At 58.5% G+C, this 16,356-nt stretch overlaps 1 protein-coding gene across 6 annotated transcripts in view; it reads left to right on the top strand.

Annotated features, from left to right (window-relative positions):
- DTNB (dystrobrevin beta) overlaps positions 1–16,356 on the top strand; it is a 188,488-nt gene that overhangs the window by 165,439 nt on the left and 6,693 nt on the right. For 5 of the 6 annotated variants that reach the window (XM_054002118.1, XM_054002116.1, XM_054002114.1 and 2 more), the window contains 3 exons: positions 1,977–2,124; positions 7,604–7,693; positions 12,666–12,719. In XM_054002118.1, the coding sequence (XP_053858093.1) occupies positions 1,977–2,124; positions 7,604–7,693; positions 12,666–12,719 (292 nt within the window). The remainder of the gene's footprint in view (positions 1–1,976; positions 2,125–7,603; positions 7,694–12,665; positions 12,720–16,356) is intronic. The other variant, XM_054002115.1, reaches the window with a different exon arrangement.

The raw sequence follows: 16,356 nt of genomic DNA, 5'->3' as shown, positions 1-16,356 counted from the left end.
CCATGTCTGGGTGTTGGCAGTGTCACCGTGTTTGGGTGCTGGCAGTGTCACTGTGTTTGGGTGTTGGCAGTGTCACCATGTCTGGGGTGCCGGCAGTGTCACCGTGTCTCAGTGTTGGCAGTGTCACCATGTCTGGGATGTTGACGGTGTCACCGTGTCTGGGGTGCTGGCAGTGTCACTGTGTCTGGGTGCTGGCAGTGTCACCGTGTCTGGGTGCTGGCAGTGTCACCGTGTCTGGGATGTTGATGGTGTCACCGTGTCTCAGTGTTGGCAGTGTCACTGTTGCACAGGGTGTTGGCAGTGTCACCATTGTGTGGGGTGTTAACGGTGTCACCGTGTTTGGGTGCTGGCAGTGTCACCATGTCTGGGTGTTGACGGTGTCACCATGTCTGGGGTGCTGGCAGTGTCACCATGTCTGGGGCGCTGGTGGTGTCACTGCTGTGCAGGAAGCCAGGGGTGTCACCACTGTGAGAGGTGCTGGGGGTGTCACCATGCACAGATCCCAGCTGTGTTCCCATGCACAGATCCCAGCTGTGTCACCGTGCACAGGTCCTGGCAGTGTCACCGTGCACAGGTCCCGGCCTCTGTGTGCTGCTAGCCAGGGCCCAGGGCCGCTAGCCAAGAGCTCTGTGTGCTGCTAGCCCTGCCCTGGAGCCCACAGGCCACTAGCCAAGGGCTCTGTGTGCTGCTAGCCATGGCCCAGGGCCGCTAGCCAAGGGCTCTGTGTGCTGCTAGCCATGGCCCAGGGCCGCTAGCCAAGGGCTCTGTGTGCTGCTAGCCGTGCCCCAGGGCCACTAGCCAAGGGCTCTGTGCTGCTAGCCGTGCCCCAGGGCCGCTAGCCAAGGGCTCTGTGTTGCTCGCCCTGCCCCAGGGCCGCTAGCCAAGGGCTCTGTGTTGCTAGCCGTGCCCCAGGGCCGCTAGCCAAGGGCTCTGTGTGCTGCTAGCCATGCCCCAGGGCCGCTAGCCAAGGGCTCTGTGTGCTGCTAGCCATGGCCCAGGGCCGCTAGCCAAGGGCTCTGTGTGCTGCTAGCCGTGCCCCAGGGCCGCTAGCCAAAGGCTCTGTGTGCTGCTAGCCAGGGCCCAGGGCCGCTAGCCAAGGGCTCTGTGTGCTGCTAGCCCTCCCCCAGGGCCGCTAGCCAAGGGCTCTGTGTGCTGCTAGCCATGGCCTAGGGCCACTAGCCAAGGGCTCTGTGTTGCTAGCCATGCCCAGGGCCGCTAGCCAAGGGCTCTGTGTGCTGCTAGCCGTGCCCCAGGGCTAGCTCTGTGTTGCTAGCCCTGCCCCAGGGCCGCTAGCCAAGGGCTCTGTGTTGCTAGCCGTGCCCCAGGGCCGCTAGCCAAGGGCTCTGTGTTGCTAGCCATGCTCCAGGGCCGCTAGCCACGGGCTCTGTGTTGCTAGCCCTGCCCCAGGGCCGCTAGCCATGGGCTCTGTGTTGCTAGCCGTGCCCCAGGGCCGCTAGCCAAGGGCTCTGTGTGCTGCTAGCCATGGCCCAGGGCCGCTAGCCAAGGGCTCTGTGTGCTGCTAGCCGTGCCCCAGGGCCGCTAGCCAAAGGCTCTGTGTGCTGCTAGCCAGGGCCCAGGGCCGCTAGCCAAGGGCTCTGTGTGCTGCTAGCCCTCCCCCAGGGCCGCTAGCCAAGGGCTCTGTGTGCTGCTAGCCATGGCCTAGGGCCACTAGCCAAGGGCTCTGTGTTGCTAGCCATGCCCCAGGGCCGCTAGCCAAGGGCTCTGTGTGCTGCTAGCCGTGCCCCAGGGCTAGCTCTGTGTTGCTAGCCCTGCCCCAGGGCCGCTAGCCAAGGGCTCTGTGTTGCTAGCCGTGCCCCAGGGCCGCTAGCCAAGGGCTCTGTGTTGCTAGCCATGCTCCAGGGCCGCTAGCCACGGGCTCTGTGTTGCTAGCCCTGCCCCAGGGCCGCTAGCCATGGGCTCTGTGTTGCTAGCCCTGCCCCAGGGCCGCTAGCCACGGGCTCTGTGTGTCTCCGCAGGCGCAGGCCGCGGGCTCGGCGCAGCCCTCGCCCACCCACGGCCGCCCGGGCGCGGCGCGCTCGGCCTCGGCCGGCTCCACGCCCACGCACGGGGCCCAGGACGCGCTGGCCGGACTCGGGGGCGACGTGCACGAGGCCTTCGCACCAGGTGACCACCCCGGGGCCGTGGGGAAAGGGATCGGGGTGGGAATTGTGCCCTGGGGAGGTGGGCACGGGGGTGACCACCACCCTGGAGCCCTGGCAGTGCCCAAGGCCACGCTGGGCACCGGGGCTGGGAGCAGCTGGGACAGTGGCAGTGTCCCTGCTGTGGCTGGGGTGGCACTGGGTGGGCTCTGGGGTCTCTCCCGACCCAAAGCAGTTGGATGCCGTGACCCCAAGGTGCTGCTGGCTGGGATGGCTCCGGGCTGGGCTTCTGATTCTCAGCGGAGAATTCCTGTGGGGAGCAGATCTGGGGGATTAAAGGGGGAAAACGGAGCTCTGGGGAGATCCTGGAGCCACTTCCAGGCCCTGAAGGAGCTCCAGGAGAGCTGCAGAGGGATTTGGGACAGGAGATGGAGGGACAGGAGCCAGGGAATGGCTCCCAGTGCCAGAGGGCAGGGCTGGATGGGAGATTGGGAATTGGGAATTGTTCCCTGGCAGGGTGGGGAAGGGCTGGGATGGAATTCCCAGAGCAGCTGTGGCTGCCCCTGGATCCCTGGCAGTGCCCGAGGCCAGGCTGGACCCTGGGACACCCTGGGACAGTGGCAGTGTCCCTGGAGGTTCTGGAACCAGGTGATCTTGAAGGTCCTTCCCACCCAGACCATTCCCTGCTCCCGTGTCCAGCACACACGGAACTCACCATGTCCAGGCACCCCTTTCCCGTGCCCTGGACCAAATCTGGGGGCACATTTGGAATCTTTCGAACTCAATGAAGTGAATTTCTGTGAAGATGATGTTACACCATCAACGGCTCCTTGCTGCCTCTCCCTGAGGCCTGCCCTTCCTCAGGAGCTGCTGAGATCCCCCTCTGTGAAACCTCGTGGTTCTCCCAGGTTTTCAACACCTGGCAGCATCCCAGACGTGTTGCAAGGAACCAGGTGTCGGTGGGGACCAAATCAAACCCACAGGCACCCCTCAGCGCACTGATTCTTCTCCAACAAAAACATCTCAGTTATTCCTGCTGCCTTTTGCATATCACAGGATCACAGGATCACAGAATCAATCACAGAATCACAGAATCACAGAATCACAGAATCACACAGAATCACACAGAATCACAGAATCACAGAATCACAGAATCACAGAATCACAGAGAATCACAGAATCACAGAATCACAGAATCAATCACAGAATCACAGAATCACACAGAATCACACAGAATCACACAGAATCACACAGGATCACAGAATCACAGAATCACAGAATCAATCACAGGATCACAGAATCACACAGGATCACAGAATCACACAGAATCACACAGAATCACACAGAATCACACAGAATCACAGAATCACACAGAATCACACAGAATCACAGAATCACACAGAATCACACAGGATCACAGAATCACACAGAATCACACAGAATCACACAGAACCACACAGGATCACAGAATCACAGAATCACAGAATCACACAGAATCACAGAATCCCAGGATCACAGAATCCCAGGATCACACAGGATCATAGGATCACAGGATCACAGAATCACACAGGATCACAGAATCACAGAATCACACAGAATCACACAGAATCACACAGAATCACACAGAATCACAGAATGGCAGAATCACAGAATCATAGAATCACACAGAATCACACAGAAGCACAGAATCACAGAATCAATCACAGGATCACAGAATCACACAGGATCACAGAATCACACAGAATCACACAGAATCACACAGAATCACACAGAATCACAGAATCACAGAATCACACAGAATCACACAGAATCACACAGAATCACAGAATCACAGAATCACAGAATCAATCACAGGATCACAGAATCACACAGGATCACAGAATCACACAGAATCACACAGAATCACACAGAATCACACAGAATCACACAGAATCACAGAATCACAGAATCACACAGAATCACAGAATCACAGAATCACACAGAACCACACAGGATCACAGAATCACAGAATCACAGAATCACAGAATCACAGAATCAATCACAGGATCACAGAATCACACAGGATCACAGAATCACACAGAATCACACAGAATCACACAGAATCACACAGAATCACAGAATCACAGAATCACACAGAATCACAGAATCACAGAATCACACAGAATCACACAGAATCACAGAATCACACAGAATCACACGGAATCACAGAATCACAGAATCATAGAATCACACAGAATCACACAGAATCACACAGAATCACACAGAATCACAGAATCCCGGGATCACAGAATCCCAGGATCACACAGGATCATAGGATCACAGGATCACAGAATCACACAGGATCACAGAATCACAGAATCACAGAATCACACAGAATCACAGAATCAATCACAGAATCACAGAATCATAGAATCACACAGAATCACACAGAATCACACAGAATCACACAGAATCACACAGAATCACACAGAATCACAGAATGGCAGAATCACAGAATCATAGAATCACACAGAATCACACAGAATCACAGAATCCCAGGATCACAGAATCCCAGGATCACACAGGATCATAGGATCACAGGATCACAGAATCACACAGGATCACAGAATCACAGAATCACACAGAATCACACAGAATTACAGAATCACAGAATCCCATGATCACAGAGGATCATAGGATCACAGGATCACAGAATCACAGACTCACAGAATCACAGAATAATGAGGTTGAAAGAGACCTCCAAGATCATCAAGCTAACCCATACCCTAACACCTCAACCAGACTACAGCACCAAGTGCCACGTCCAGCCTTTTTCTGAACACATCCAGAGATGGTGACTCCACCACCTCCCTGGGAAGACAATTCCAAAACTTTATTATTCTTTAGGTGAAACATTTTTTCCCTAATATCCAACCTGTACCTTCCCTGACACTGCTCGAGGCTGTGTCCCCTTGTTCTGTCAGCGCTGCCCGGTGGAAGAGACCGACCCCACCTGTCTGCACCTCCCTTCAGAGAGTTGTGGAGAGCAAGGTCACCCCTGAGTCTCCTTTTCTCCGGGCTGAACAACCCAAATATCCTCCAGACGCTGAGAAATGAGATGGTTCCACCTCTCGCTGTGGTGAGGGCACAGAGGACAGGGACACCACGGGCTCGTTTTTCCTCCCTCCACGAGCTGCCCCATTCGTGGGGGGGGAATTCTGGAGCAGGAAATATTTGAAGAGCTGAGACCCAGAGACCTTACAGTCTTGAGACTGGAAAAGTCTCCTCCTCAGATGATCTCTTGATCTTCCACTCAGTAGAGCATTACCAAGACTGGCACTGGGACGATGACAGGTTTAGAATAAAACACCCTGATGGTTTCTGGGTGAAAAGCTCGGATGCAGAGGCCAACATCGAATTAGAAAATCGATTCTGCTGTTGACAACCTTGGAGGAGAGGAAAACAGTCCCTGGGGAATCCTGGGATCCACCACTGCCCACAGCAAGGGGCAGTTCCTCTCCAGGTAACCACGCTGGGGCTGATTCTCGTGCAAGAGGAAAACCTGCTGACCAGACTCCGCAGTCATTTTCCTGGAACCATCCTTCCGGAAAGGCAGTCTGCACAATTAGCGCTCTTTCACATTAATCACACAAACAGGGCAAAGCCGAGGCCGACGGCGAGCACAGGAAACAGAATAAAACATCGATTTTTTTTTTTTTTTTTTTTTTTTTTCCCCACTTAATAAAATAACCGAGTGTCCCAGGCAGGAGACGTCTGGGTGGGCTTGGAGACATTGTCCAGCTGTTCCACAGCACGGACACCAGCCCACGTTGCTCCAGCCTGGCCTTGGCATTCCAGGGATGGGGCACAGCCCTGATCCCAGGGGCTGGTGGCCTTCAGGAGGCCCCCACGCCTGATCCCCGTGCCACTCCTGTGCCCGGGCACAGCCTGAGGGGCCACTGGTGGTCACTGGTGGCCAGCGGGGCTGAGCAGGGAGTGCCCCAGAGCGCGGGGTCACCGGGGGCCGGCGCAGAGCCGTGCCCTGAGGAGGAGGATTCCAACAGCCGTGGATCCCACCGGGAGCTCGGCAGCTCGGAGGGCGGCTGTGCCCGCGGGAGGAGCGGCCGGGGCTGCCACTGCCACTGCCATTGTCATTGCCATTGTCACTGTCATTGTCATTGTTACTGTCACTGTGACTGTCACCGTGACTGCCACTGTCACTGCCACTGCCAACAGTCACTGTCACTGTCACTGCCATTGTCACTGTCACTGCCATGGTCATTGTCATTGTCACTGCCATTGTCATTGTTACTGTCACTGTCACTGCCATTGTCACTGTCACTGCCACTGCCAACAGTCACTGTCACTGTCACTGCCATTGTCACTGTCATTGCCACCGCCATTGTTACTGTCACTGTCACTGCCATTGTCACTGTCACTGTCACTGCCATTGTCACCGCCATTGTTACTATCACTGTCACTGCCACTGCCACTGCCATTGTCACTGTCACTGTCATTGTCACTGTCACTGTCATTGCCACCGCCATTGTTACTGTCACTGTCACTGCCATTGTCACTGTCACTGTCACTGCCAACAGTCATTGTCAGTGTCACTGTCACTGTCACTGCCATTGTCACTGTCACTGTCCCTGTCACTGCTATTGTCACTGCCATTGTCACTGTCACTGTCACTGTCACTGCCACTGTCACTGTGACTGCCACTGCCACTGTTACTGTCACTGCCACTGTCACTGTCACTGTCACTGTCACTGTCATTGTCACTGCCACTGTCATTGTCACTGCCATTGTCACTGCCACAGTCACTGCCATTGTCACTGTCATTGTCACTGCCACTGTCACTGTCACTGTCACTGCTACAGTCACTGTCACTGTCACTGCCATGGCCGTTGTCACTGTCACTGCCACTGTCACTGCCACTGCCACTGCCATTGTCACTGTCACTGTCACTGTCACTGCCATTGCCACTGTCACTGCCACTGCCATTGTCATTGTCACTGTCACTGCCACTGTCACTGTCACTGTTATTGTCACTGTCAATGTCACTGTCACTGTCACTGCCACTGTTATTGTCACTGTCACTGTCACTGTCACTGTCACTGCCATTGTCACTGTCACTGTCATTGTCATTGTCACTGTCACTGCCATTGTCACTGTCACTGTCACTGTCACTGCCATTGCCACTGTCACTGCCACTGCCATTGTCATTGTCACTGTCACTGCCACTGTCACTGTCACTGCCATTGCCACTGTCACTGCCACTGCCATTGTCATTGTCACTGTCACTGCCACTGTCACTGTCACTGTTATTGTCACTGTCACTGTCACTGTCACTGCCACTGCCACAGGGTGATCGGGGCGCGGGGCAGAGTCCCAGGGTGAATCCCCATCTCCATCCCCCTGCTCTGGGAGCCAGCCCAGGCGGGGACAGGGAGGCTGGGGGGGGCACAGAGGCCGCAGGGCAGTGGCAGGGCAGCCCCTCCTGACCCTGCGCCTGCCCCTGCCAGGTACGAGGAGGAACCTGCGCAACGACCTGCTGGTGGCAGCTGACTCCATCACCAACACCGTGTCCTCGCTGGTGAAGGAGCTGCACTCAGGTGAGGGCTGAGCCAGGCCGTGCCGGGAGGAGAGCTGGAAGCCACAGGCTGAAGATCTGTCCTTGCATTTGTCTTCTGTTGAAACTGTTGTTCTATTAACTATTACTTCTCGTTAAAGCTAGGTTTGTTTTCTGTTGTTTTCTGCAACGTGAGGCTGTGTGTCCACGTGCCCAATGAAAAATCACTTTTAGAGCCAGCACCAGTGGCCTGGGCAGTGCTGGGTGATGATCTTAATGAGACAGTCACAAGCCAGAGCAGGTTTTTGGAGTGAGAGTCCCCAAATTCCTGCTTAGTCCTGCAGTACCTGGGCAGCAGGTGAGACCCTCTGCCGTGACCCTCCATCAGATGATGCAATCATGCCTCAATAACTGCACAGGAGGCCAATTTCATCCCTTGTCGTTAAACAGTGATGTGGAAAACAGATAATTACTCCCTCTGTGCCTCTTCCCCGTGCCAGGGGAGCTGAGCACCCCTCTGGGACTGAGGCAGGTCCTGCATCTCCCAGGGAAGCGTCCCCTGGCCCTGCAGCCTCGTCAGCACCATGCGCTCCCAGCCCGCTTTCAGGAGGGATTTCTTCATGGCAAGGGTTGCCAGGCTTTGAGAGGGGCTCCAGGGAAAGACTGAGCTCAGTGCCCTGGGCTGGTGGCAAACAGGGGGGCAGTGACAGGGTGGCCTCCGTGGCTGCCCTTTCGCAAGGTGAGGGGTCCCGTGGTTGAGTTTCTGGGCTGCCTTTGCTGCTGAGGGAACAGGGAAGTGCCCTGTGTCTGCTCCTGCTCCCTGCTCCCTGCTGGAGCCGGCAGCTGTGGCACCAAATCCCCCAGAATGTCTCTGCCTCGCTGGCCCTCGGGGCTCTGCCGTGCTGGATGGATGGGGGGGGTGTTTCAGTGGCCGGCAGTAAATCCCCCCTGCCAGCCCCGTGTCCTGGCAGCAGCGGCAGCTGGGGGCTAATGAAGTCGTCCATGGACGACACAGCACCAGCAGGGCCCTGGCAGGGCCACCAGCTCCCCCGTAAATCCCCTCAGCTCTGCCCCCGAGGCTCAAACACGGAGAGCAAACCTCTGCCCAGAGCCTGCGCCCGTTCCCTTTTTGCTTCCCAGAGCACAGCAAGTGCTGTAGAATCACAGAATTGTGGAATAACCCGAGCCAGAGCCACGGGGGTCGTGGAGTCCAGCTCCTGCCCCCGCCCAGGACACCCCAACAATCCCAGCCTGTGCCTGAGGGCATTGGCCAAAGCTTTCCCTGATCTCCATCCCAAAACCCCCTGACACGGCTCCAGCCGTCCCCAGGGTCCATCCCTGGCCACCAGCCGTGCCAGGGACCTCCAAAGCCGCGTGGGTCACCAGGGAGGGGGGATGGCATGGAGCTGCTGACAGGCTCGTGCTCGGGGGGGGTGCAGAGACCAAGGAGGGCTCCCCTGGAGGTGTCAGAAGCGGCGTGGTTTGTGTAAATGAGGAGGAGCATGAGTGATCCTCAGCTGATGGCAGCCGGCAGCACCTCACGCCTCGTGCCCCAGGGGGAGCGGTGGGAGCGGGCAGCTCCTGCAGCGAGGGGAGGGTGGGGATGCAGTGGGGCTGCAGCTCCCAGCCTGCCCTGACCTGCCCTGTCCCTGTCCCTGTCCTTGTCCCTGTCCCTGTCCCTGTCCCTGTCCCTGTCCCTGTCCTGCCCTGCCCTGCCCTGCCATGCCCTGTCCTGTCCCTGTCCCTGCCCTGTCCTGCCCTGCCCTGCCCTGCCCTGCCATGCCCTGTCCTGTCCCTGTCCCTGCCCTGTCCTGCCCTGTCCTTCTCTTCTCTTCCCTTCCCTGTCCCTGTCCTGCCCTGCCCTGTCCCTGTCCCTGTCCCTGTCCCTGTCCTGTCCTGCCCTGTCCTGCCCGGCCCTGTCCCTGTCCTGTCCCTGCCCTGTTCTTCTCTTCCCTTCCCTGTCCCTGTCCCTATCCCTGTCCCTGACCCTGTCCCTGTCCTTGTCCCTGTCCCTCCCCTGTCCCTTTCTCCATCCCTGTCCCTGTCCTGTCCCTGCTCCTGTCCCTGTCCTTGCCCTGTCCCTGCCCTGTCCCTGTCCCTGTCCCTGTCCCTGCCCTGTCCCTGTCCTTGTCCCTGTCCCTGTTCCTGCCCTTCTCCTGTCCTTCCCTTCCCTGTCCCTCTCCCTGTCCCTGTCCCTGCCCTGTCCCTGCCCTTGTCCCTGTCCCTCTCCTGTCCCTGTCTCCATCCCTGTTCCTGTCCTGTCCCTGCTCCTGTCCCCATCCCTGTCCCTGTCCCTCTCCTGTCCCTGTCCCCGTCCCTGTCCTTGCCCTGTCCCTGTCCCCATCCCTGTCCCTGCCCTGTCCCTGTCCCTGTCCCTGTCCCTGTCCCTGTCCCTGCCCTGTCCCTGTCCTTGCCCTGTCCCTGTCCTGTCCCTGCCCTGTCCCTGCCCTGTCCCTGTCCCTGCCCTGTCCCTGTCCCTGTCCCTGTCCCTGTCCTGTCCCTGTCCCTGCCCTGTCCCTGTCCCTGTCCCTGTCCCTGCCCTGTCCCTGTCCTGCCCAGGGCAGGGGGTTCCCCAGGAGGGGACACAGGCAGCAGCACCCCCCGTCCTCCCGGGGCTCCCCAGGGTGCCCTGACGGCCCCAGCCACCTTCTCCTGCCTTGGTGTCGGGGAGGGGTGGATGGAGATCAGGAAAGGATCTTCCCCAGAGGATGCTGGCACTGCCCAGATCCCCAGGGAATGGGCACGGCCCCGGGGCTGGCACTGCCCAGATCCCCAGGGAATGGGCACAGCCCCGAGGATGGCACTGCCCAGATCCTCAGGGAATGGGCACGGCCCTGGGGCTGGCACTGCCCAGATCCCCAGGGAATGGGCACAGCCCTGAGGATGGCACTGCCCAGATCCCCAGGGAATGGGCACAGCCCTGAGGATGGCACTGCCCAGATCCCCAGGGAATGGGCACAGCCCCGGGCTGGCACTGCCCAGATCCCCAGGGAATGGGCACAGCCCTGGGGCTGGCACTGCCCAGATCCCCAGGAATGGGCACAGCCCCGGGCTGGCACTGCCAGATCCCCAGGGAATGGGCACGGCCCTGGGGCTGGCACTGCCCAGATCCCCAGGGAATGGGCACAGCCCTGAGGCTGGCACTGCCCAGATCCTCAGGGAATGGGCACAGCCCCGGGCTGGCACTGCCCAGATCCCCAGGAATGGGCACAACCCGGAGGATGGCACTGCCCAGATCCCCAGGAATGGGCACAACCCGGAGGATGGCACTGCCCAGATCCCCAGGGAATGGGCACAGCCCTGGGGCTGGCACTGCCCAGATCCCCAGGGAATGGGCACGGCCCTGGGGCTGGCACTGCCCAGATCCCCAGGCTGTCAGAGCTCCAGGAGGGTTTGGCCAGCGCTGCCAGGGATGCCCGGGGTGGGATCTGGGGGGGTCTGGGCAGGGGCAGCAGTTGGACTCCATGATCGCCGCGGGTCCCTTCCAGCCCAGGACGTTCCATGGTTCTCTGATGGAGTTGTGGAGTCCCAGAATTTCAGAATCACAAAATCACTGAGGGTGAAAAGGATCTCCAAGCCCGCGGAGTCCTACTGTTCCCTCAGCACTGCCAAGGCCAGCAGTGCCCCACAGGTGCCACATGCACACAGGAGTGCCACTCTCACGCTCCCAGCGCTGCTGGGGAAAACACTGATCCCGTTTTTGCTCCATTTTCACTCCAGCTGAGCTCAGAAGGATGTGCTTCAGGAGGCGCTGCTCTGCAGGGAGCCCAGTCTGGCTGCTCCTGACCCAACGCTGAGCTCCAGCTCACAATTCTGGTTATTCCAGAGGTGTCTGCCTTTGTCCCTGATCTCCTCAGCTCTCCCTTCAAGGACCCAGTGCAGCAGAGTGACCCCGTGTGTCACCGTCCTGCTCTCAGAGCCACCAAGGACGTGTCTGCGAGGTCCCCTCTGGTCAGATCCACTGCAGACACCTCTGGTTCTCCAGCTGTTCTGTTCCTCCAGCTGCTTTAGCCCACCTAAAATGAATGTTTGGGTGACTTTAGCTAATGCTTCGGGTTTAGACACCGTATGCTTGTCCAACACGACCCCCAAGAAAACATTTTCCACCTGTTTGGTCGCTGTGCCAGTGGATGTTTGGCCAATCCCAAGAGATTTTAAAAAAAGCTGTATCAGGCACATTTATGGGATCATCCCCAAATAACCTTTAGAGTATGGGAACAGTGGGTTCCTCATCTTCCCAAGGCATCTTCCAAACCTCAAGAATTGCAGATCCCTGGCTCTATGCACATGAGCCATTGTGTCGAATTAAATTATGCAGGGGAAAATCAATCTTTGGTTGAAGATGTTACCCCCTATCACAGTAAATTCAAAAGTCAGACCTCATGGTGTGACCACACTGCTTCAGTTCAGCCTACATTTGACATTCCCCTGCAATTACCACCCGGAATGTTTTTCATTTGTGGAGATGGGGTTTGGCCTGCTGTCCCAGCACACATCCCAGCTGTGCCTTTCACTGGGGGGGTTCTCCCTGCCTTCGCTCTCACACCCCGTGCAGCAGTGACACCACCCTCAGGAGAGCCATCAGCTGTTTGCACAGGACTCGGCAAAGCGCTGGAATGAGATAAGAGCCACCACCTGCAGGAGAGTGGGACCTTCTGCTCCCACTCTGCTGCGCAAATACCCTGCCAGAAACTCACCTGGGTCAAACAGAGCAAGGCCACAGCTCCCGCCAGGAAACAGCTGAAATTCGGGAAGGATTTCTTCATGGGAAAGGCTGTCAGGCACTGGAAGGGGCTGCCCAGGGAGGTGATGGAATCCCCACCCCTGGAGGGGTTTAAAGGCCCTGTGCATGTGGCACCTGGGGACATGGGGCAGTGGTGGCCTTGGCAGGGCTGGGGGAACGACTGGACTCGATGGGCTGAGGGATTTTCCAACCCAAACGATTCCACGATTGCCTCTGTCCTCTCACCCACCTGTCTCATGTCTGCTTTTTCTCTTGTTGCTTTTTCCTGAAGCAGAGGAAGAAGACGAAGAAGAAACAGAGAAGCTGCAGAACGGGAAGGACCGAGGTGAGGGGACAAACCCATCTCAGAGCTCTGCAGCATTTTCTGATCACTCCTCTGTGGGTTCACTGGCTCCCTTTGCAGCCCCACGAGGGCCCCGGGTGCAGGTGGATGTCCCCAGGTGCAGGTGGATGGCCCTGGGTGCAGGTGGATGGCCCTGGATCAGGTGGCTCCAGGTGCAGGTGGATGGCCCTGGATCAGATGGATGGCTACAGGTACAGGTGGATAGCCCTGGATCAGATGGCTCCAGGTGCAGGTGGATGGCCCTGGGTGCAGGTGGGTTTCCCCAGGTGCATGGCTCTGGGGGCAGGTGTGTGGCTCTAGATCAGGTAGATGGCTCTGGGGATGGCTCTGGGTGCAGGTGGACGTCCCTGGGTGCAGGTGGCTCCAGGTGCAGGTGGATGGCCCTGGATCAGGTGGATGTCCCTGGGTGCAGGTGGCTCCAGGTGCAGGTGGATGGCCCTGGATCAGGTGGATGTCCCTGGGTGCAGGTGGCTCCAGGTGCAGGTGGATGGCCCTGGATCAGGTGGATGTCCCTGGGTGCAGGTGGATGTCCCCAGGTGCAGATAGATGGCTCTGGGGATGTCTCCAGGTGCAGGTGGCTCTGGGTGCAGGTGCATGGCCCCGGGTGCAGGTGGCTCTGGGTGCAGGTGGATGTCTCCAGGTGCAGGTGGATGGCCCTGGGTTTAGGTGGATGTCTCCAGGTGCAGGTGGATGTCTCCAGGTGCAGGTGGATGTCCCTGGATCAGGTGGATGGCTACAGGTACAGGTGGATGGCCCTGGATCAGGTGGCTCCAGGTGCAGGTGGATGGCCCTGGGTGCAGGTGGATGTCTCCAGGTGCAGGTAGATGGCTCTGGGGATGTCTCCAGGTGCAGGTAGATGGCTCTGGGGATGTCTCCAGGTGCAGGTAGATGTCCCTGGATGCAGGTGGATGGACCCAGGTGCACATGGATGGCCCTGGATCAGGTTGCTCTGGGTGCAGGTGGATGTCTCCAGGTGCAGGTGGATGTCTCCAGGTGCAGGTAGATGGCTCTGGAGATGGCCCTGGGTGCAGGTGGATGTCTCCAGGTGCAGGTAGATGGCTCTGGGGATGGCTCTGGGTGCAGGTGGATGTCTCCAGGTGCACATGGATGGCCCTGGATCAGGTTGCTCTGGGTGCAGGTGGATGTCTCCAGGTGCAGGTGGCTCTGGGTGCAGGTGGCTCTGGGTGCAGGTGGCTCTGGTGGAGCAGCCCCTCACGGGTGCCATGGCTGTGCCCTGGCACATGTCACCCCCCAGCCCCAGTCCCTGTCCCCAGCAGCTGCCACAGGCCGGCGTCACAGCCCTGTCCTGTGCTCAGCTTTTCTCACAGCAAAGGTCACACATGGAAATGGGAGCCAGGAGGAGGAGGAGGAGCTGCTCCAGGGGCTGGAGAAATCCAGCTCAGAGGGGTGAGAGAGCCCAGAGTGGGGCACTCACCAGGGCAGCCCCTGAGCGGTGCCACTGTCACCTGCCCAGCCCCTGCCCATGGTGACCTTGGCTGGATGAGTGTCCCTGAGCTGATGGGGATCCCAAAGTGACCTTGGCTGGACAAGTGTCCCTGAGCTGATGGGGATCCATCCCTTGGTGACCTTGGCTGGACAAGTGTCCCTGTGCCAATGGGGATCCATCCCTTGGTGACCTTGGCTGGACAAGTGTCCCTGTGCCGATGGGGATCCATCCCTTGGTGACCTTGGCTGGACAAGTGTCCCTGTGCCAATGGGGATCCATCCCAAAGTGACCTTGGCTGGACAAGTGTCCCTGTGCCGATGGGGATCCATCCCTTGGTGACCTCAGCTGGACAAGTGTCCCTGTGCTGATGGGGATCCATCCCGAAGTGACCTTGGCTGGACAAGTGTCCCTGTGCTGATGGGGACCCATCCCAAAGTGACCTTGGCTGGACAAGTGTCCCTGTGCCAATGGGGATCCCAGGGTGATCTTGGCTGGACAAGTGTCCCTGTGCTGATGGGGATCCATCCCAAAGTGACCTCAGCTGGACAAGTGTCCCTGTGCCAATGGGAATCCATCCCAAAGTGACCTCAGCTGGACAAGTGTCCCTGTGCCGATGGGGATCCCAAAGTGACCTTGGCTGGACAAGTGTCCCTGTGCCGATGGGGATCCCAAAGTGACCTTGGCTGGACAAGTGTCCCTGTGCCAATGGGGATCCCACAGAGGCAGTGCCATCCGTGCCTCAGGAGTCCCTCCCTTTCGTCCCAGTGTCCCTGGTGTCCCAGGCTTTCCCTCTGTGCTGAGGAACCCGTGGCACATTCCAGGAGTTATCCCCGAGCTCAGGGGGATCCTCGTGGCCTCAGGATTCTCAGGCACCGGAGCAGGGCAGCGTGAGGGAGGGAATGCCAGGATCTGCCAGCAGGAATCTCCTCCCGGGGACAGGACCTCACTCAGGGCTCTCTTGGCTTCTGCTTTCCATGTTTCAAACCCAAACAGAGGAGCAGCCTTGGCCGGGTGTGAATCAGCGCCGGCATTTGTCTCGCTCGAGCCAAACCCAATTGCAGCATCAACAAAGCAGGACTTTGAGCCTGGTTTTGTTACACACACGTTTCCTGCTGGCTCAGCTGCTGCGACGCTTCTCCCAGAAGTCATTTTCCTGAGTTTTCCCATGCGCTGGCTGCTGCAGAGCACCCAGGTGTTTGGAACTGCTCCGTTCCTTGCCCACCGGTTCCTGAACTCGGCGGGAAGTTGGATTTTGGCTGAAACGGGAGTTTGCAGAGCAGACCCGCCTCGGCTCCAAGTCACAGGGCCCTCTTTGCCCCAGAACATTCCTCATCACTGGCATATTTGAGATGCTTACCAGATGACCCGCACGGCTTTTTTTCCCAAATGTGCGTGGTGTCTGGCATGGGAAACGGGGACAGGGGCAGTCTGAGGCACGGAGGATGATGGATGGGAGCAGAGATGGAACACAAACTCTCCCCGTTACTCATCGCCGCAGCACGAAGCCGGCAAGGGACGGCCCAGACGTGTCCAAGAGCAGAGCTGGGTCCAAGAGGCTCCGTGTGGAATGTAAATATTATCCCTGCCAGGGAAAAAAAGCAGTTTATTGCAGTCCCAGAGGCGGTGAGGTAAACCCCTGGCAGGGAAATCGAGGAACGATCAATGTTGGAAGCGCAGGGCTGGGGGAGCTGCTCCAGACCCCGTGGCGAGGGGACAGCAGGGACGGGTGACACCAAAGCCAGGTCACCTGCAGGGAGCTGTGGCCAGGATGCTCCAGGGGTGGGGGCCTGACCCCGTGCCCACAGCGAGCCCTGGGTCAGCGCTGGCAGCAGCCCTGGCCCAGCAGCGTTGTCCTTCTGGGGTGAACAAGAGGAAAAAGCAGCTCAGGTGTTGCCCAGCTCCTGCACCCCAGGGCAAGGGAGGGGCTGGTTCCTCACAGGGGCTCCACTGCCGCGGATTCAGAGAATCATCCCAGAATGGTTTGCATGGGAAGGGAGCTCAGAGCCCATCCAGTGCCACCCCTGCCGTGGCAGGGACACCTGCCACTGTCCCAGGGTGCTCCCAGCCCTGCCCAGTCTGGCCCTGGGCACTGCCAGGGAGGGGGCACTTCTCTGGGCACCCTCTGCCAGGGCCTCAGCACCCTCCCAGGGAACAATTCCTGCCCAATATCCA

Source organism: Vidua macroura, chromosome 35 (genome assembly GCF_024509145.1).
Source record: "Vidua macroura isolate BioBank_ID:100142 chromosome 35, ASM2450914v1, whole genome shotgun sequence".
Lineage (NCBI taxonomy): Eukaryota > Metazoa > Chordata > Aves > Passeriformes > Viduidae > Vidua > Vidua macroura.
Note: the sequence above shows the minus strand (reverse complement) of the source record. Positions and strands in the feature narration are given on the sequence as shown.